General features: G+C 41.6%; 1 protein-coding gene across 1 annotated transcript in view; it reads left to right on the top strand.

The window, feature by feature from the left end:
• The window catches only part of PRKAG2 (protein kinase AMP-activated non-catalytic subunit gamma 2), a 216,921-nt gene continuing 194,169 nt past the window's right edge, over window positions 1-22,752 (top strand). The window contains exon 1 of the mRNA XM_017746720.1: window positions 1-547. Within this exon, the coding sequence (XP_017602209.1) occupies window positions 446-547 (102 nt within the window). The 5' untranslated portion in view covers window positions 1-445. The remainder of the gene's footprint in view (window positions 548-22,752) is intronic.

Below are 22,752 nucleotides of genomic sequence, written 5' to 3'. Positions count from 1 at the left end.
CTCTCTCTCTCTTTCGGTGAGAGTGCGACCGGGCTGGACGAGGGGAAGGAAACTTTCTCCCCCCCCTCCTCCAGGATGCTCCGGATATTTTTGAAAGGGCGGAAGAGTGAGAAAGGGAGCAGCGTCTGTGAGGGCATCTCATGCTCCTGCGAAGGTCCCCCCTGACACCTCGCTGCTGGGATTAAAGACCGGAGCTGGAGAAACTCCTCCCCCTCCCTGGCTTTTCTCATCTTCCCCCCTCCGCTTGCCTCCCCCCCTTCCCGCTTCCCCAAATTTCCTAAGGCCATTAGGAAGGGGGAAAACAAAAAAAAAAAAAGAGAGAGAGAGGGAAGAAAAAAGAAAATAAGGAGCCTGGACTAACTGCGGCCCGTGGGACGGTGGGGAGAGGTGGAAGAGGAGCCTCCCTCTCCAGATCCATCGCTCAGCACCGCGCTTGGGTGAAGGCATGGGAAGCACTGCCATGGACAAGAAGAAGGATGCCTCCAGCAGCAGCAGCAGCAGGAAAAGCTCCAGCCACAAGAAACTCATGTTGCGACTGCACATCCCCGTAAGTGGCTCCTTGCTCTTCCTCCCTTTCGGCAGCTGGCGTGGCTTGGGCATGTTTTTCTCTGACATGGTGCGCAGCGAAAGGCAGGGAGAGGTGTTTCCTGCGCCGAGCTCTGGAGTTGGGGCATGCTGGGCTGGGGGTGCACTCCCGCAACAGGCGAGTCCTCCACATCTGGCGTGGGCTGAAGAGTGGGGTCTTGGCCCCCCGTGCAGTGCTGGGAGCTCAGGATGCAGTGTCCGTGGCACGGAGGAGTATCTTCACTATCCTAGTTTCAGCAGTGACTCTTACTCCCTGCTGTACAAGTGCTCATGTGCCTTGGGCTGTGGGTTTGGCTCAGTTGATCTCACCCAGTTCCCTCTCACACTCGCAGCACCGTTTAGCAAAAGGTCTGTTCACCCCCAAACTCCGGTTTCAACATTTCCAGGTTCGGCTCCGGGAACTGTCCCTGCCTGTGGCTGAACCCGGGTTTAATCTGACTCTTCCCTCTCTCTCAAAAGTAATCCACTTCTGAATTTCCCAGGGCTGGGCAACCCAGAGCTCGCTCAGATTTGGATCCAAGCAGTCTGGTCATTGCCGAAAGAGCAGGGCAGTTGTATTCACAGTGGAGCAGACTAGTGAGCCATGCAGTCTGTTCACCAGCTCTGTTTTGTTTTGTATATTCCACTATAAAGTAACACACAAGAAATTAGAGTATATAGATACGGAATAACCACAGATCAAAAGTTTCTATTTCTAGTGAGTACTAAAAGGCTGACTGGCTGCATCTTCAGAATTACATGCCTCTCAAAACTTAGGTTATTGGTTTTTTACTATTAGATTATTTTACTATTAGGTTGTTCTTGTGATCTATGTAGCTATTAGTTTTCTATTCTCAGTCCTGATGTACTTTTGGTTTCAGTGCTTCTGGCAAGAAATGACAAAGTCCTTCTATCTTTCCTGTGCACTCTGTGTTTTATTGATTGTTGGTGTTTATGGTTTTTTTGTTTATTAGTTTGTTTTAAATCTCATTATCTCAAAGTGGGAAACAGTTCTACCCGTGTCTCTGCCAGGCCACCAAGGAGCAAAAAGATATTTCTGGTTGTAAGTTTTTCCTTTGTTTTAGGAAAGAATAAGAAGTCAAAGCAAATTTATTAGGTGTCTTGAGTGTGTGGAATAAAATGGAGGAAAAATACATGACTCTTCTGCAGATTTTATTTTTCTCTGGGGAGGAATGCAAGCCCAAGAGCACAAGCCAAACTTCTGGAGCTCTGAGTGCATTCAGTACTAGAAGAAAAGGGTCTGTTTCTGCTAACATGGGTGTTGCCTATGTATTTGTGACAGAAGATTTTAGGCAATAAACTTTACCATGTTGCCAGTAGTACTTCACAATAGGGATGTAAAATACCAGCAAATAAAATGTACCACACCAAAGCACCACTCACCCTGTGCTCATTATTCCTTCCCACCCTGCCTGCAATATTGTCTCTGCCATCTCTTTCCACTGCCCTCCCCCCCACCTCTGACTCAGTCTAGCCAGAAACTCTTGTGGCAGCTGCATCCCCACTGCTGCTCCCAGGAACTGCATTTTCTGCCTGCTCAGGAGCCATAGGTAGTTTTGGAGTGTCCTGTGATTGTTGCAGGATTTTACACCATCCAACTGGTGTTTTTGAAATCCCTGCTCACCACCAGATATCTGTGACCACACCAGAACTTAGAACAATTTTCCTCCTTTTATGGTGTGAAGCTAACATGAAAAAAGTACCTAAGAACTCCTTTGCACTAAATCATTATTGATAGAGGAATGCTAACGTTTTTGCCTAATTTTCTCCCTAATCCGTGGACAACCTTTCTTTATGAGTGTTGCCTTAGTTCTGTCTTGGATAGAGCATTTTTAGTAGTGGGTCATAATTTTTCATGTTCATCCATCTCTTGGCTTTTTGCTCTGCAGTTTGTCACCTGGGTAATAGCAGTGATTCAGATACAAGCCTGCAAATGCCTGATGTTGCACTGAAGTCAACATAAGTTTTGTTGTTCACCCAGTTGGAAGTGATTCAAGATTTAGTAATGCGATAACACCTTCAATCCTTCCTCTCCATCCCCAAGATATGATCCTTCTCTTCCATTCTACATCGTTCTAACATTCCTTAAATGGACTTTGGGCTGGCCAGGGTCTTTCAGGTTGTACGCACATTTTTAGTGGTTTTCTGTAATCTGGCAGAGTTTGAACATGGCTGTGCTGTAAGAAAGAACATTTTTCTCATTCTCCTTACTTGACAGTGGAATCTGCATTTGAAAAGATCTGTTTAGACTGTTTTTTTTTCTCTTTCATAACGTTGTCTTGGCTGTTGTTTTGAAGCATCATTCCTATTATTTCAGTGGCGCCTGTCAGTGTAGCTGTAGTTGTCAAGGGAGCTTTCACCAGACAGTAATTTTTATTTTGTTCATCCTCTTCTTTGTGTTTCTGAGATCATGTTTATTGCTGAGGCATGTAATTCATGCTCATTTGGATCTTCAAATTAGGAACAAGAGAAGAGCTAACAAGGTCTGAGTAGGAGAGGAGAGAGGAGTCAATTCTGAAAGAGAAAGCGATAGGACAGAGAGGTACTGTTGTGATGCAGGCTGGCCTAAAACATATTTATTGGTCACGTAGAAACGCTGACTGAAAAAGTAATACATATTGTGAAAAAAAAAAAAAAGGTGACGGATGCAAAATACACTATAATTAGGTTAATTAGAGGATTGTGGAATAATAGGGATTTCTGAAAAGAAGGTTGTACACATTTCTTCTCTCTCCCACATAGTTTGTTTTGGGTCTGTCTTTGACAGTGGGAAAAAATGGATCCGTTAAAGAAAGCTGGTTTGTGGTTGCAACACTCCAGGTTTTCTCAGGTACATCTTTCTCAAGGAAGAACAAGACATGATACAAAAAACCTGGGAACACTCTATTTTCACCTTCTTTCTGTGCCCAGTCTCCTTCAGCACAGGTGGGTGGTGCCTTGCCTGTCCTTCTGGGGGTGGTGGAGGATCACTAAGTTCCTGCACGTTGGCTTTCCTCACTGCTCTCATCTTCTGTTCAGTAGCCAAGAATAAAGAAGGGGCCACTGTATTCTGTAGTGTGGCAGGGAAGTGTTTGCTGAATGGCTGGAATGATGGAACATCTTCTTGGTTGGTTGTTGTTTTATTTGTAAATACACAACTGACTTAAACTAGTAATTTAGATGGACAATAATATAATTGCAGGAGCCTTTGTAAAGGTCCTGTCAACCTCTGTCTGTCCCAGCAGCACATTCAGAAGTCTTGAGATTAGAGATGCCTAAATGGAAATTTCTGGTCTGAATATCTTTGAAAGCTGCTACAGTTTTAAATAGAAACCTTTGCTCTCTAAATGCATCATATCTGTAATATGAAGGCATTAGCATTATAAAATTCCTTTTTAAGCCATTACAAGATAATGCTTGCACATTGCTTTGAACATTTTAAAAACTCTATTCTGAGATGGGATGCAATTGTCTGCTGAGTAGGAGCTCACAGCAGTGAGATCAGAATGTTCTTTTGTCATTTTGCAAAATCAATCTGTTCTAATGTTAACATTGCCATTGTAGGACCTGGTGCTGCAAAAAAAAAAAAGAAAAAAAAAAAAGAGATATTCTGCTCTTGTTTACTTTGAATTTTATCTGGGATGGTTCAGTCAGTACCAGCAAAGTTGTTGTATTTACATGAGCGCAACTGACAGCAGAACCTGTCTCAAGAGCTTCGCTATGCCAGGTGCCAAGCACCCACTGCTCTTCAGCAGGTGGGAATTGCAGGAGCTTGGCACTTCCTTGGATTTTTCTCAAATACATTGCAAGGTGACTTTTTATTCAAAAGAACAAAGAAATTTTGTCACAATAAGCACAAAAGTAACATCTGTGAATGAATATCAAAACATCTTCAGTTCAGTGAGGTCGCTCTTGCCTCTGGTATTTCAGCCCTGACAACAGAGTTGATGCCCTGGAAGGATGTGGTGGGAGATCAGGATTCTTTGTTTTCAATGCCACACAAAGAAACATCTCTGGATACTTTCTCCCATTTCTTTGTCAGCCTCTGTGATTTTGAAGAGACTCCTCAATGTCAAAATTTATTGCTGTTTCCAGGCTGGGTGTTATGTTGGGATGCCAGGCTGAACATCAGATGGCTTAAATAGTTCTAACCTGATAGATGACAGTGATGTTCTGACAGCTACTGTTGGCTGAGGCTCTGCCCCTCCATCTTGCTTTCCACACTTGCAAAGTCATTAATGGCTGCATGCCTAATAAATCACTGTGAAATGATTTTGTTCTGTCACAGTTTTTGCAGGGTGCTTCTTGTCTCCCGGTAATTGCAGGGTGGGCTGATGAGAACAGCACTTCAGTCTAGGAATCGCTTTAGGAAGCTGCAGATGGGGAATAATCTAGTGAATTCTTTCAAAGGTGAAAAGAAATCAGCTTCCAGTGTGATCTAGGAATGAAAGAAATGTTTGTTTTCTTGGTAAAAGGCAGTGAAGGGAGAGAGACAGGGGAGAGAGAAATGTTTCTCGAAAATTAAATCTGCAACTGTTCTCCCTCTCGCTCTCACAGGGCGGGCTGTGAGTTGTCCTGAGCCTCTGTGGCCTTGAAGTTTAAATTTGGATTCCTTCCTCAAGGGCTGATATATTTAAAGACAGGAAGGGGCGAGAGGTATTTGCTCAGGAGTGTTAAGATGGCACTTTGAATTTATCTCAAGGATAAAAGAAAGGATTCATGTTTACAATCATAATAGCTAGCACTGCAATTAAGGGAGCTCTGAGTCTTTTTTGTTCTAAAGCATAACACAAACAGACCATCAGCTTATAGAAAAGTGTGGTGTCTTATAAAACATCACTTTTTGTAGTAGGAGATTATCCTAAATGGTCTCACCCAACCTCTTAGACCGTATTTGTTTATTTGTGAGCCTGTGAGGACTTTGAGCTCAGAGGAATGCGAATTTCCTTGGAGAAATCAGTCATGAATGTGGAAGGAACCTCACAGAAATGTGGATGGTGAGACTTTTGGCCTCAGGGAAGTTTACACCATGCTTGTATTGGGAATTAGTGGAACAGAAGAAGAGTCATGCTCCAGAGGGATCAGGAGTGAAGTTGAGGGTAGTGATTTCTACCTAGGAGGTTCCAGCACCTGTTCACAGACCCACAGGGTTCAGCTTTTGCTCAGCTTCACCTGGGCACCACATTGCATTCAAGGGAGCTACACAGATATGACTGAAACCAGAATTCAAACCTCGTTTTGTTGATGGTATACGGACAGTCATGGAAGTAGGTTGGTGTGCCCAGGTGCTGGCTTGGCAGGGCTAATGGGAGCAGAAAGGAGCCAAAAACTGAGTCAGCATTGGTTGCCCAATCTGTGGACATTCATGTTGAGTGAAGTAACACAGGTGGTTCCCATCCCTTTGAAGAAAAGCTGAATTTCTGTCAAAAGGCATCCCATGCACAGGGAATAATGAAAGAGCAGAGTTGGTTACAAGAGAAATGCAGTATCCAGGAAGACATCAACAGCCGACAAGAGATGTCACAATGTGGGCTATTTTACCCTAGACCGATCACCAGGCTTTGGGAATTGGCTCCAGGCCTTGATCTGGTTGCAGGGGGCTGCTGTCTCAATTTTCTACTGTTGCTTGCACTGTAGGCACCCTGGAGAAAGTGTTACAGTCTCTCGAACAGGGAGACTTGTGCGTGTCTTCAAAGGCTAAAAGTAAAAGATTTCAATCTTGAATGGAGTGTGGGTTTTCTACTGAAAAGGAAAACATATGTACACACATACATAAGGAATATAAGATGCCATCAATAAATATAAACTATTATTGGTTGTTTGGTGACACAGTTCTGTACTGCTACTGAACTATTTCTCATACTAGCAGTGAGCTAAAACACTGATGTATGTGACAATTTCTGCTGCAGAATGATTTTTGTGTTCATTCTTTAGGTAGTTGTAGAAACTGGAGTGTAATGCTTCAGTTTAGTGTTTGCTTCTGTATTACTGTCTCTCTTAAGTTGCTTGCATATAAATACATATGAAATCTTTAAAGCATGAAAGCATTATTTACACAGTAGAGAGCCGAAACTTAACACAGTCTTTCAGTTTTTGACACTGAGGATTCATAGAATGCTTTATAACATCCTTCAAATTTTCATAAGATTTAGCTTGACAGTAAATTACATTATATAAGCGTGACCCAGTGGGATGCAGAGCAAATGCATTGCAGTGTGTGTTTCATGGCTGTCATTTATTTCACACACCGTGACTCTTCAGACCTTATGGTCATTATTGCAAAGGGTGCCTGTGACGTTCTGCTCCAAAAACAGAACCTGTGTCATAAGATGAAGACTTAATCTATTTTTGTGACCAGGGTGAGAGAGCTATATGCCTTTTTTTAAGCTGCTGGAGAACACATTCATACAACTGGCGATTCATTAGGTGGAAGTGTGTGCATTGTCTGCCATGTTCTGAAGCCCTTACCGTCATTTATTTACAACAGGCGTTGTGCACTTTTCAGTCAACTTTTCATGTCAGTAATGCTGCTGGAACAATGAAAATAAGAAAATACTCTGTTTCTGCAAGCTGAAGAAAGCAAGCCTCTCTGAGTGCTGCCTGACAACTCTACAAAACACAGGACTTCCAGTTACGGACTTACCAGGGGTCATTTATGAATGACTGAAGTTTGGGTCTCGTTTGTAGAAGCTACATGTCTGTTGTTTCCTTTAGAAGAGGTTGGAAACGTGTTTTCCATGGAATTGTAGAAATCAGTACTTGGTGAGCTAGATTGGGGTAAAATCTGAGTCCAAGCATGAAGTAACTTTTCAGTGAAGACAAGCTCTCCATAGAAATGGGATGGCTTTAGGAATGTGGTGGACTAAACAGGTGCCATAAGCAGTGCCTGTTGCCTGGCTAGTGGAAGAAATGGATTGTTACCTGCTTGCTATTTATTTTGAATGGACTGTACAAGGAAATCTGCAAAGAGGAATTATGTAGAGATTGCTCAAGTGTGTCACTCTATTTTTGCTACCTAGCCTTAATCCTTGGCAAATTTCCACTGGTACAGGACTGTTCTATGCCTTTAAATAGGTGTGCATTTAATGTGTTTGCTAAGCCTGTGTTGCCTTGCTTTTGGCCATGTGGATTTTAGCAGGTATAAGTGCAAACAAGTGTTTTTACAGAACCTTGGAATTGTTGAGTTTGGAAGAGAGAGATCTGGAGGTTGTCTAGTCCAGATGTTACTGCTGACCCAGTGGTCAGCTAGAGCACGTTGCTCAGGACTGTGCCCCATCAGATTTTGAATTTCCCCAAGGATGGAAACTCCCTGGTTTCACTGCTCTGACAAAACACACTCAGGCAAGTGAAAGTTCCTGGAGACAGACTATTGTTCAGCCACTACACAGGCACATGGAATTGAACTCCACAGTTGGTTGGATCTTGTTCCAAAGGCATAGAGTCAATCTGAGGAGTGAAATTGGATTTGACTAGTAGGAGTGTAGTGTAGAGACTTCTGGGAAAAGGATTCTCTGAGATGGATGTCGAAACTGGAGGCACAATAGTCCCAACAAGACTTGGGAAAGAAAGGAAGAGTAAGGACGAGGTAAAAAAAGGTGCTTAGTCAGTATTCTTATGCTGTGTATGAGTTTGCCAGCTTCTCAGTAGATCATTGCATGTTCTGGAATGTGGTTTTCATCATGTGTTGTCATTCCTTTTGCATAAATTCATTAGAGGGGGATTTGCTGTTACTATTAATCATGGCTTCCGTGTTGGAAGTGTGATCTAAACCAAGAAGCATGAGGAAAGACAGTTCCGGGCTAAGAGCACTAAATCATCAGCAATCTGAGTCTCTATCTGCTGTATGGCCTGAGGGCAGAGCTGTGCACTGATGAATGGCTGAGGCTTGAGGTCCACAAAGAATGAACTTTTAAAGTGTTAGTGTGCCACCCTGAAACACCAAAATGTCTTGCGGGATCTTCTTTCCACCCATGACTGAATGCTGTTAGATGTCTGTACATATGTTGGTGAAGACAGACTCTCTGAAGAATTTTAAGCCTTGACAGATTGTATTGGCTGGAGGAGGTGCGAAGAAACAACTTCATCCCTGCAGTGCTGATATTCAAGGAAACGACTGGAGTTTAAGCAACTTTTCCCATGTTGTATAGCAGTGTGACAGTTGGATTCCTGAAGTCTTCAGACCCAGTTCCCTTACCTTAATCATAAGCCAAACCTTCTTCCTATGGTATTTGTTCCAGAAGGATCCATGTATAAGCTCAACCCAAGTCAAACCCATGTATAACGTTAACCTGAGTCAGCAGTCATGGGAAGTATTTTTCCTTTTGCTTTTTGAAAATATGTGTGAAGTGAAAGCATTCCAGTCTAATGTCTACAGACAGTCCTGCCATGTCTTAAAATAACACTCTTAGGCCTCTTGGCAGCCTGATCAGGACGCCCAAGGATTGAGGATATTAGATAAATTAGAGGAGACTATTTTAATTTCCAGCATCAAAAGTGGTACCAATGAGTGTGCCTAATTATCACACACTCCATGTGGTTCATGTGGTTGTTGAAAGCTGTGAAATGTTAGTCTTTTTATTTTTTCTGTATGACTGGTGGCACATCAGTTGTAGAATTCTTAAAAAAAGGCATCTACAGCCATTTCACATGTAGTCATCTACATAGTCAAGAAAATGGGGTTTGGGTACACCTGAAATGGCTCTTTACCAGCCATGTTCAATCTACAGCAATCTCCAAAGAGTTTGCAGGCATTCTGTCTCCCTTCCTGCATTCCACTGACTTGTCCTTCCAGTTGCTGGAGCTGGGCATTCTCGAGTGCTGCTGTCAGCTAGAGCAGGAGAGACAATACCAGCATGGTCTCAACACCATTATTAGATGCTCCTTCCACTAATTCTGGATGAACTCTACATTTTTATGGGGAAATGGGGAGATTCTGCCCTTTGAAAAGTTGAGCCAACACTATACATAAACATAAAATTTATAGCCTGAAAGGAACGGGAGGTAGATGTTATTCAGCTGTTCTCTTTGCTCTTTATTTAGTGAGTTGGTGTTAAGGGTAAATACTAATTTAAGAGGCTTCTTTTAGTTGAGTGGTGATTAATTATACATTTTACTTATATTTTTAATGTGGTTTAGAATGACTCTATGTGCTTTAAGCTGCGCAGAGGCAGGAGAGTACATGCCAGCATTTTTCTTTATAAAGTAAATCCAGTAATTCAAAAAGTGCAATTACTTGAATTCCTTTTTTTTCTGTATTGTACTAAGAGTTCTGGCTCTTTTCACTGCTGCAAACCTGTGGACACGTCATCAGTTGGCATCCAAAAGTTGCTGTTAAAGGACCTCTTCTCATTTCCAGCTGTAAAACACGAGTCAGTAAAAGAGGAAATATCTTACTTAACCATGTACAGGGGTGGGCTCATCTCCATTACTTAGTCAGACAAAACTGTTTTTCACCAGTATTCCTCTGCTGTCCTGGTGGACCTCGACCAGTAGTTACCAAGGCAAGGGAAGCTGCTGTTCCCCAGCTGGATTTCCCAACAGACTGTGTGCATCCTCCCGTCCCCCTGCAGTGCTGAACAAAGGATGTTGCCTTACAATGCCTTCCCACTTAGCCATTATGTTTTATTTTCATTGTCAGAGAAAATGCGTGGTAACTTGGTAAGCCTTGGTAACTCATTCGCTTTTGATGCCCATCTGTCTGTAGTCTCAGATCCAAAAATCTGCAAACAGCAGATGACTCAATTTACTTGAAATGCCATTCACAAGATTAAGCCTGGAGAAAAGAAAATAGGTGCTAAGAAGGCTAGTAGCTCAAAGAGATGAGATTTTCAAAGGAATTTAGGCATCTTAGGTTCCTTTACAGCGTTTGAAGATCCTGCCAGTCCATTTGCATCAGGATATCCTTAATTATATTTGAAAATTAAGCTTTACATCTTTCAAACTTTCAAGATGCTATTCTTCCCTCTTTGCTATTTATACCTGCATTACAAACAGAAGCTGCTTTCCTATTTTTCCACTTCCAGTAACATTCTCTTGTGCCTGATAGCTAAAATGGAAAAAACAAACAAACAAAAAAACTACAAAAAAAACCCCCAAGTCGTAAATTGTTTTTTTCAATGGAACAGAGATTGAAAGTAATACTAGGAAGCAATTTGGGAAGAGATAAATAGCAGCTGCTCTCTTGATGATAAAGACTGAAACTAATACTGATACTTGGTGCATTGCAATCTGTTGTGACACACAATAAAGTCTGTGTTTGTTTGTCTTACATTTGACTGAAGAGACCAAGTATTACATGTGACAAAGACTTCAGAAAGAAATTTCTTTTCAATGTAACTTGAGAAAAGTCTGCAATCATTTAAAATTGTGAGAGGATTTTTTATTTATATATTTTTTTACCCGGGTAAACTTTAAAACTTTTATGAGCATTTAATGTGTTTGAACTCTCTGTGGGTAATTATTTGAAATTTACTTTCAAATATAAATGTTTTAAAATGAAAAAAATTATATTTCATTGCCATAATCTGCATATACTGTTTTGTCAGCAAGTTTATGAAACAGAAGTATTTGGGTTGAAGTAATCAAGGAAGAGGCACACATGTAAAAGAAAAGGCTGTAAGATCAATGGCATTTTAATGGGTGAGAGTTGTGACACACAAGCTGAAATCTGGAAACTTACATCTGGGGATCAATCATCTTCTCTTGGAGGAATGATAAAATCGAATTTCTTGACTTCAGCAACAAAGTGAGAGAAGATACTAACTACTCACTCTATATATTTCTAAAAGTTCGTTTTCAGAGGGCAGTAGGTTCCTTTGTTTGTGTTTTATGGTCTTGAATGTTCTGTGCACCTGACTAGGTTAATTTAAAAAACAGGTAAGGACACAAGACCATATGAAGTTCAACAAGGGGCTGGGGGTCCTGGTCAATGGCAAGCTGAATGTGAATCAGCAGTGCCCTGGAGTCACGAGGGCCAACAGTCATGGGGGGCATCAGGCACAGCATCGCCAGCTGGGCAAGGGAGGGGATTGTCCCGCTCTGATCTGCACTGGGGCATCCTCATCTCGAGTGCTGGGAGCAGTTTTGGGAGCCACACAACAAGAAAGACTTTAAACTATTAGAGACCATCCAAAGGAGGACAATGAAGAGGATGAAGGGCCTTGGTAAGAAGCCGTGTGAGGAGCAGCTGAGGACACTTGGTCTGTTCAGCTGGAGAAGAGGAGACTGAGGGGAGACCTCACTGCAGTTACAACTTCCTCGTGAGGGGCAGAGGAGGGGCAGGCACCGATCTCTTCTCTGTGGTGACCAGTGACAGGATCTGAGGGAACGGCCTGAAGCTGTGGCAGGGGAGGTTTAGGTTGGATGTTAGAAAAAGATTTTTCACCCAGAGGGTGGTTGGGCACTGAACAGGCTCCCCAGGACAGCGGTCACAGCACCAATCCTGACAGAGTTCAAGCGTTTGGACAACGCTCTTGGTAACATGGTGGAATTCTTGGGGATGGTCCTGTACAGGGCCAGGAGCTGGACTTGATGTTCCTTGTGGGTCCCTTCCAACTCATCTTATTCTGTGATTCTGTGAAGTTCAGAGCCTGTGTGTATGGAGGAAAGCTGCCCTGTGTGCAGCTGTTTGCTCTAAACTGAATACATTCCGTGTGTATAGACAAGCTGGCAAATTGCTCATGTTGCAGAGAAATGAGCCGTGATGGAAAATACAATAGATATTTAATTATTTCAGGGGAAAACCCCATGTTATGAATATCCTGTGTTTTCATGTCACAAAACAAACAGAGCAATGAGCTTGACCTTTAGGCTGTTTTTATTTCTGGTGGTTTTTGGTTTACAAGACTTAAGTAATTTAAAGTTCAGTCACCTGGGCTCTTGTGATAAGGGATTAACACATCTTGACTTGAGTCCTACTGTTCCAGATGTAACCAGGACTAACTTCTTCCTTGCCTCTGTCTGCTTCCCTGCACACAGCCATTGCTGTAGAAGGCCTCCAAGTCATGTCATGTCAAATAATGCATGGTCTTCAGAACTCACTGAGGGAGAGAAAAGTCTGGGAACAATGTGAACAGGCACAGCCAGGCACTTCCACTAATTGTTGATGTGGACGATGGAACACAAAAGCAGAAGAAGGGAGGGGGGAATGGAAATGTGTCTTGGTGTGGAAACGACTGTGTAAAAACAAATATGTCTGGACTTGCTTATTGGGAATGTAAATGTAGCACAGGAGAACTCCCACGACAAGAATCCTCTGCTTTAGTCTGCCCCTGCCAGATAATTTTAGAAGGTTTCTTTTTTTATTTATTTGCCGTAGAGACTTTTTGGGCTATTTGGGGTTGTGGACTTCAGCAACCTTGAATTGTAACAGGTAGTTGTATTTTACTGCTGAGCTAGCTTGAAAATGTCTGTGAATTTTTAGTTCTAGTAATTTCATATTGCCTAAGTATTGGAAATGAGAAACTTCAATGACTTAATAATGTAACATGCTAGTTGCATTTCAAAGTATATCATGCTGGAGTTAAATACACAAGTAACTCTCTTCCATATTGTGTACTCTAACCCAAAGCAGGGTGGAGTGATTTGCAGATCAACTGTATAAAATAAATGAGGTAAAACTGTATATTTGGATGTGTGGGGAGGATTATTCATAATGGAAAACCTCAATTTCCTCTTGAGAACTGTTGTGCTGAAATACCTATACTGTATTTTCTTTAAACTCAGAAACAAATCAGGTAAGGCAGTGATGAAGAGAGTTGATAGGATGAGCCTGAAAATGGAACATTTATCCTATAGAATGGGAACTATATGGAATTATGAGCAACTGAAAATGAAATCAGTAAATTTAGTGAGATTAATAAAGTAAAATGAGTAGATTTATATTTCGCTACATGGTGGAAATTTTTGTACACAGGTAAGCTACCAGCCCATGCTGAGATTCTTCATTCCCTGGAGATGTAAAGTTTTTTTTACATCAAGAAGGCAGAAAACACAGGTGATGGACAGGGCACTTGCATGTTCAGGCACATGCCTGAAGGATGATCCTACCTATGCTGAAAAGTAGATATTTCTGCAGTGAAATGCAACAGCTGCAATCAGCACAATGCAACACAACTGGTAAAAATCCAAATGCTTACTTTGTCCATTTACTAAATGAATTGCAAATGTCTGAGTGAACTGAGAGCTATTATGGAGGCAAGAGGAAAGGGAATAGCCAGCAGAAACACCAATTTGTTGATTATATAATGGATCTATCATTAGTAACTTGATCATGCCAATGCAATTGCTTTTTCTCCAAGACAGATACTTGTTCTTACCAGGACTGATTGAAAAGCACTCTGATTATGCCAAAGTGTGTTTTAAATGGAAAGAGGGAGATGGAAAACTATTTAACAGTAAAAATATGATTGCTGATAGCATTGCAGAAAAGTGACAATGCAGAAAGATAGCATGATTTTATCCAAGCAGTTAGATTGATTCCTTTTTAGTTAGAAATACGTAAATGCAATGCTGTGAAAATTATCACAAGGACAGCTGTGAAGACCGATCGTGGGTCAGAGTGAAAGTGAGTTCATCCTGTGAAATTCATCACAGCAGTCCATTGTGGCACTTCTATTTCGACAGGCAGGATTGGCCTCCTAGCAATTACCATTGAAAATATTTATCATTGTAGTGTGGAAATCTGACTTCCTGGCATTGGGCTGGGAACTTCATTTCATGGTAATCTCCTGAACATCTTTGCTGACTAAGGCTGATTCTGAACATGTTGCCAAAAGATCTGTTTCTCCACCTTTTTCCCAGACTTCCAGTTTTCACATCAGATTTCTCTTTATTATGTGCTCCTATTTTTGTAATCCTGTGATTTCCAAAGGCCACTGTAACCTCCACACAAGTAATATTCTTTATTTAAACTTCTTTATTGTGTGGGTGACCACACACTGGGACAGATTATCCAAAGAGAGTGTGGAGTCTCCCTCCATGGAGATATTCCAGAACCGTCTGGACATAGTTCTGTGCCATGTGCTCTGGGACAACCCTGCTTGACAACCTCTGTGGTACCCTCCAACCTGAGCTGTTCTGTGATTCTGTGAATATTCCTTTAGCAGTTTTCCCTGAGTCAAAGGCACTAGTGCTCTCTCTAGAGTTTCCAAAACCCACCACAATCACAAAATACAAAGAAAAAAAATCAGGCTCACAGAAATATATAGGATCTTTATGGAAGGGATTTTTAGATTTGTTTACATCCATGAGACATGGGCAAACTTTAGGGGTGAATATCTTGTTTTTCAGAATTTTGGTGACTTTGTCTGCTCACAGGTGGAGTACTTAAACGCTAATGTGTGCCACAAGGTTCCTGCTGTTTCATGGGGGATACCCACAATTATCATTTTAGGGGATTTAAAAATTACTTTGAATGGCTTAGGTAACCTGTTCAGCACAGAGCACGGAGGAAGATCTCCAGCTTCCTGAGCTGCTCACCACTACTATGCTGAGTGCCATTCTGGTGTTATTTGCTTTAGCAGGAATATTTTCCCTGTCATCACTGGAGTTGCTATGGACAGTGGGGTTGGAACTAGAGACACTATTTCTGCATGGGATGGAAGTGTTAGGATTTCATTATGGCTCTGTGCAGGTTAGAGGGAGGGGAGAAATAACCACCTAAAGCTTGTGAGTGTATAAAGTATAAGTGAGCAATATATGGTGTACCAGAAATATCACAGATACCAAAATATCAGTATTTTTGGTTTTGATTTTGCAGTAATTCCATTTGACAAACAACCGATTTTCTTCTAGTTGTTCTGCTGAGAGCTTTCTCTCCTTGCACACAAATTTTACAGCTCTGCTTACCACAAGTTTTACCACATGTGACAGGATTGTTCAAAGTGTTTGATATAAGAGAGCTGTGATGGAGATGGGGGAGTGAAACCAGGGAACAGTGGTAATATTTATGGCTAATGCTATGATGCACCCTCTCTGCTATTCTGATTGCGTTACAGCTTTAATTCTGTAGCTGTGGCCCAAACGGGGAGACAGGTAAGAGGTTGAACCCACTGTGAGCCAGGAAACCTACAATATCTCTTTTACTTTTGGCCAGATGCCCAGACCAGAATAAATACATTCAGTCTTTCTCTTTCACATCCCTGTTGTAGAGACAAAATACAAAAATGGCCAAACAAAAATCTGACAGACCATATTTTGTTTATACAGAGGCTTGGTAACTATAAGAGATGAAGAGACAGTTACAAAGCTAAGCCCTGTACTTTAAATGGATTTATAACAGTCATTTAAATAAAGTATGCCTTTGTGCTCAGGCTGAGAATTTGTAAATTCAAACTGGTTTATGCATGTTTGCATAATATATGAGGAGGTTTTATGTGTAGTACATATACTTGGCTAGATGTTTTTGTTGTTGGAATGATCATGGTGATTTAGTTAATGTTGTTTTCTTTTCTAAGCATCATCTCAGAATTTATCATTATTTCATTAATAGAAAAAACCCTTCTTTTATCTGTCCTGATTTGTACACAAGGCCAGTTTGAGGGAAAGCGTGACTTTTCTGAGAAGCTTTCAGGAGTTCCAAGAAGGGTTTATTTCCATCTGCAAATTAATTAAAAATAGTCCTTAAAAAGTTCATATTTTCTTTTCTAGGATATTCTGTTACTCAGGCCTTCCAGCACTGCTGTCCATGAGTCTGATGGTGCGTCACTTTACAGAACTGCTCAGAAAAAGATCTGTGACACCAGTGGAGGGACAGGACTTTCCTCTGATGGCTGGAGCTCGAGTTCTTGTTCTGGCACATTGGTTGGGCTTCACAGGAGGTTTATAGCTTTGGGAAGGAAACTTAATTTTATGTTTTGGCAGTAGCCTTAACATTTTCTTGCTCTTTTTATTGTTGGGAAATTACATGTAAAGCGACTGCAACGGGTGCAACGTATTTCTGTATTTTATGTATAACTTCAAAGAAGAGTGAGCACAAACGTTTATCTCAGCTAAGTGTTTTCCAAGTACATGTATTCATTAAGCTGACTGTAGAAATTCAGTCAAACATAAGCTCAGCTCTTGCTGGTAATTCATTAAGGGATTCATCTAAAACTTTGTCCAAAGCTTTAGTTTCTGAATCAGGTCATGAACATCTCATTTCCTCACCAGTCCAAAAATACACAGTCAATTTGGTGGTTAAAGCCAAGTTTAACCAGACTGAGCAACAGTATAACCTCCTAACCGCAAGCTTGCTTTATCTTGGATCCATGTGTCAGGGCTGAGGAGGAAGAGGATATCCTTGGAGTGTGAAACATGGCAGTTTTGACCCTGACACCCTGATGGCTTTATTCTTCACCTTGAAGGGAGTGTGTAGCCCAAACCAAGCGCTCGCTCCACTGACCTTTGGGTGGTTCATTACTTGGCTGGGAACAGAGTGTGTAGAGTAAACTCTGGAGCTGACACAGACTTTTGCATATGAGAAGCCCTGAAGTGCTTTAGGAGTTATGTTTTGTCATACATGACTGACATATAGATAGCTATCATAGATATCTGGGACAGAGATCACGAGGTGCTTTGCTGGTGTTTAGCAGTGCTAGGAACATTTATGCAGGAATTCAAGGAAGTTATTTCATCTGGAATACATGATAGGGAGGACTTTGCCAAAATCTGCCAAGTGTGGAACAGAGTTTGGAGTAAAAATGCATTTTCTGAAGGAAACTGTTGTGAGATCCTGAATTAACACAAGAAGTTTGCTTCTCTGTGTCTGGAGAAGAACATGTTTTTGTTCATTCCATGTAAACTCAAGTTCCTCTGTAGCACTTTGCCTGTCTGCACTGGCCCTGGTTTGGAGAGCTTCCTATGAACCCAGTAACATCAGTGCCCTGATCAGGAATCAGGATCAGGAATGTAAAGTATCACCAATCATTGAACTGTCAGTTCTTGGATACATGCAGGATCCTGGTTTTTCCCCAGTCTCATCTTGTTATCCACGTGCTATTCAGTTTATCCTCTGTAGATTGTAGCTCTTATCAGACAAGCGTGCCTTCTAATATCAACCTCCTGTGCACTCAAGCTTTCACTTACACCTCAAACACTGGGAGACCTGATTTATTTGCTCTTGCCAAAGAAGTGGACCCTTGGATGATATCCAGGTTATTATTGATGGGGTATTTGATCCAAGCATTTCTTTTAAAACTCTCCTCAAAAGCAAGCCTGGGGAAGAGCCAACATAATAACCCTAATGCACTGCCCCCCTCTGTGTCTTTCCTTCTGCAAATTTTTAAATGTTCAGGAGAAATGCTTGAGTTAATGTTGTCCTAGAAATATCATTATTTCTGATGTGAAGCTTGGAAAGCAAAAATTTAAGAAGTAATTTGCCCAAGACCATAGCATGCTGGAAAGTAGAGCTCAATGGCTCCCTAGTCTTGTAACTAAGCTAAAACTCATCATGATTAAAGCCAGACCATTGTAGGTGATTCAGCACTGCAGATGTCTTGGCCCACTCTACTCCTGATTCTGCACTGGCTGTGTATGGAGCTTTCCCTATATAAGATCATCCATAACATGGCTCCCATTGGCCTCAGGGGTTTACCTGTGATGAGGTCTGTTGCCAGGCTCCTGTGTCAATACATTTACTGCCTTCAGTTGTGGACAAAGTCAATTTGACTCACTTGAAGCAAAATCAAAGAGCACCGTGAGCTTATGGCTCCCCATAAAACATCCCTGCCCTACCATTCACCGTTGTTACGGCTGATGGAAATAAGCCAGTGTTAAATAAGGGGTGGGAAAGCATTGCCCTGCCTGAAACTGAGTACAGCTGCACTTTTGTTACTCAAGTTATATGCAAGGGCAAGCAGTGTTTTGGCATGCTCTGGGCTCCTAAAAGCACTGCTGGGGCAGCAACGGAAGTTACTCCCACTATTTTAAAAGGCAGGTCACCAGTCTCCCAAAGTTTCAGCAGCTGAAGCCTCTGGAGAGCTGCCTGTTCCCTAAGCCCTTGGGAGAGCTGAGGAAGAGCCTGTGCTGTGTAGTTCCACCGTGGGAACTGTGGTTTGAACCTGCAAGGTTCAAAGCAGTTCAGAAATCCCCCAATGAGGGTCTTTTATTGTGGGTTTTTTATTGTGATAAAAGTAGTCTGCCTGATGGCTGAGACAGGTGAAAGTTGGGATTGTGATGGTGGCTGGTCAAATGCTGGAAATACCAATGCTGTGTATTTCTAGGTGGCCTTTCCCATCCATTTTCAGGAAGTTGGGTTTTTTTTCTTTTCTTTCTCTGTCCTTGTTTACTTGTAATTTCATTTTAAAAGCTCTTCCTTCCTCTTTCTGGGCTTGTCTTTCAAATCTGTTAGAAAGAAATTTCTTTCAGATTCACAGAAACAGTGTTTGCTTGCTTGTATGTTTTCCCAGGCTGTTCAGTAGGTTACAAAGATAATTTCTTCTTGGTTAGTTTACATAGGTAGGATTCTCTTGATTCCCTTCTGGAGTCATTATACAACCCTTCATCAAAACTTGGGACATTTGAAACTCTTAAATAAGCAGATGATACATTTTTATGAGCAGTATCCCATGTTTGTCATGTATATGTGTTTGTGGTTGTGCCTGCACACACCCATATTTCCATGTGTATTTTTTGTATGTAGTCCTTGGGGCACATCTCATCTGAGGCTTTTGAGAATGACCGGAACTGTGGCATTAGGGAGCCAGGATTTCTTATGACAAGTCTGGTATGTTTTGATGCAGGTGTAGCCAAAGAAATTGGGTATCACAGCCTGAATGTGGAAAAGGCCACAGGTTGTGTACCAGGCTCTTTCCAGACTTGGAAAACAGGTCAGAATTAGCCTTTCTGAATCATTGTATATTTTTATGTCAACCTTCACATTATACATAGAATAACTCCTTTCCTTTGTCCGCAGCCCTTCCTCATCTTTCAGTCATTAGACATCAGAGCTGTTTTTCTTCTGGAGATTAGTCAGTTATTGGGTCTCAACAGAAGGATCAGAATTTCTTGAGCCTAGAAAAAAAATCCTAGAAATAATAATTATTTATTTCCTTTCTTGCTCTAGAGGATGCATAAAGCAAGAAGGAGCCTTTAACCTGCCATTTATTTCCTGCTCCTGTAGGAAAACCCTTTAGGCAGTACCATCATATCTTCCCTGCAATAAACTTCATCAGTCTGAAAAGTGTTGATGTTGCTCTCATTAGAGCTTTCCTCCAGAATGTCACTCTTTTTCCCCTTCCTAATTTCCAACCTCAATTTGTGCAAAATAATTTTCCATTTTCTAATTGCACCCACAAAGTGCCCTTTATCTCTTGTCCCTTGTTGATGTTTATGCACCTTATGTAACTGTGGAGAAGGATCACTTACACTATCAGCTGTCAATTGCAGAACCAAGTAAGCCAAGCCCCTTTAGTCACGTCCCACGAGAGAGACTCTCTGTTCTTCTCATCATCAAAACAGCCTTGTGGTGCACCTGTTGCCAGCTGAATTAATCTGTCCTGAGCAGATGACCAGAACTGTACACATTATTCCAGATGAGCTTTCACAGTGCTTATATACATCAGTATGGGATTAACGCTTTTTATCTGTTCTGGAGGCCTCATGATGCCTGTTCTGTGCTTTATCCATAGCAACATTACCATGATAGCTCCCAGTTAACCTTTTGAGACAGGTACACTTCAGTTTGTCTCTATCCAGCTGTTGAATGCTCAAGTTTTAGACAAAACTACAGCCCTTGAATACATAATTGAGGGATTAAGGATTAAACTAAAAAAATTAAATTAAATTGATTAAATTAAACTTCTTTCTGTTCCTCCACTTGTTCATATTATCCAGTCCTTCCCATGAGAGATCCTCATGTTTTTGTTAGGGAGTGAGCCCAGTACCTTGGTATCATCACCAAGGTGCCTATCTTAGCTTAAACACACTGTTACTCTTGCTGTTTACCCAGGTTTCAGGAAATTGTTTCATGGAAAGATTATTGCTTTTCTTTGCACTTGGGACTTGAAATTCCTTGTTGTCCTCCAAGCTGCCCAGGATGTCAGCAAGAGAGAGCACAAGGGACTTCCCCTTTTCTCGGCAAGGTTAGCTGGCACTTGAGTGGCAAAGAAAAACAGCAAGAGGATGTAAAGTGGGTCACAAGGGTTTTCTGGGTGCAAACTAAATCTTGGCAGAATTATTAAGAAATTGAGGTGTCTCCCACAGCTGTCTGGTTTATTGCTAGGCCAGAGCTGGGCAGAGTCTCACAGAGATGGCACAAGACATCTACCAGATTTCGTGGTCATAGTGACAGTGACAGATCTTTGTGATTCAATATTACATTTTTTATTTGACAAATAATGTATTTTCCTAAATTTTCCTTTTTAATCTTAATTTTAGCTAAAACTTAGCTTAAAAAAATTATAAGGGAACATCTGTCAAAGTTTGTTGAATTACAGCCCACTAAGACGGGAGATGTTTTCTAAGTTATTTGTGTAGCCATAGGTTGTATAGCCTGTAGACCTCTTGTTGCAGAACTGTGAGTGAAAACAGATCAGTTTTGTGCAGGAAGGCAAAATAATTATCTGACCAAGTTATTAGCACAGTTTACATGTTTACATGTTTAGTTAGGACTACATCTGTCTTCCTTGCAGCAGTAAAGGATGATCTAAAAATCTAAAGCTGTCTAGAGCTTTAGATTTAGAGACAGTGACTAGAGCCAGGTGGATGGACTAGATGTTGGGTGGTTTGACTAAAACAACGTGACCTTTGGAGCTAAACCTGCTTACATTTTGTCTCCCTCTGTTTAGGGTAACCTGCTTTCCACACTTTTGTTATTGATCAGGTGTATATTTCTTGAGAGAAACTGAGCTCATGTAAAGTAGAAGTTGCTGAGATTCTTTTTCAGGGTCTTCTTCAGCTGGCTTGAGAGGTGCTTGGAATAATTTTTGAAGTTTTGTTTCCTTTGTTTTTTATGCTACACTTCATAAACTTTCCTTATTCCCTGTTTCCCTGACCTATCTCCTTATTTATTTTTTAATTTTATTTTTGCTGTTTTCTCTGGTCTCTTTGAAGGGCATGAGCTGTCCTTTTTCAGTGGTGATACTCAAGGGAAATAAAAGGTTAATACAAGATCTGGGCAAATAATGATTCATTTCCAACAGTGCTACCAGCAGAATTGGCTTTCAGCTGTGTTGTGTGCTGAAAACTGATGACTTACAATTGGCTAAAGCTGACGGTGGGGCTGGAACAGCTGTGGTACAGCAGGGCAGCAGAAACTTGCAGAAACAACCAGTTTTGTTAAAGCTGCAAAAGAATGTCGTTTTCGTCCCCTCTTGTGTAAGCAGGTGCTCCAAAGGTTTTCTTGTGCTCTTAAATACCTACTGAGAAACAGCAAGATTTCAAGAACAAAGCTGTTTGCATGTATGTAAACTTACATAGTGAAATGTTTAGGTAATTGATTTGGTAATGCTTAAGCTTTAGTAAAGTGTGGGTTTTTTTCTTTTCCTCTGGACTTAGTGCTTGTGGTAAAATTACTGGATGAACAGCCCTGTAGTAGTCCATTTATCCGGGGAGCAGGTACTGCCCGGCCCCTGGCCTGGCATTTCCTTTGGCTCACCTCCCAAGATTCCCTGGAGAAGGAATCTGTCTGTCCACCCCACCACCATCTTGTGGAGGTCGGAGAAGTTAAGCTTTGCTGAAAGCTGTGATAGTTTTGTGTTGCAGACTCTGGACCATGCAAAATTCAACCAAGTACAAATTCATCTCGTGGCAGTGAAGCTGATTTACGAGGGCACTGTCAGGGAAGGCAAACCAGCTGCTGCTCCTGCCTGTTATTCCTACCAGCTCCTCTTTCTGCTCTGTTTCTATTAGGACCAATGTTCTAGCAGAGAGATAGAACTCTTCTTCTGGGAAAAAAATATTTTCTTCTGGGAAAATGCATTGGTTTGGTTTGGTTTTGTTTTTAGCACTACCTAGAGTCTTTTCATCTGTGCTGGTGATGTTACTGCTGCTTCCTCTGCGGCTGCAGCGTGCACCCTGAAATGCGTCAGTGTGTTGCCATAAATGCTGAGCGCTTCGTTGTTTCCTTAATCCGTGCTGACTCCATCGTTTCTGGGTATTATCAGGAAAGTGCTCACCTCGGTAGCAATTACACATGGTCCACTGGACTTCATGTTTCTTGCCTGCGTCACCACATGAAGTGGTGTTAGAACTGGTGAGATCTTCCCTCCA

Source organism: Corvus brachyrhynchos, unplaced genomic scaffold (genome assembly GCF_000691975.1).
Source record: "Corvus brachyrhynchos isolate BGI_N302 unplaced genomic scaffold, ASM69197v1 scaffold18, whole genome shotgun sequence".
NCBI lineage: Eukaryota > Metazoa > Chordata > Aves > Passeriformes > Corvidae > Corvus > Corvus brachyrhynchos.
This window is presented reverse-complemented; position numbering and strand designations above follow the sequence as displayed.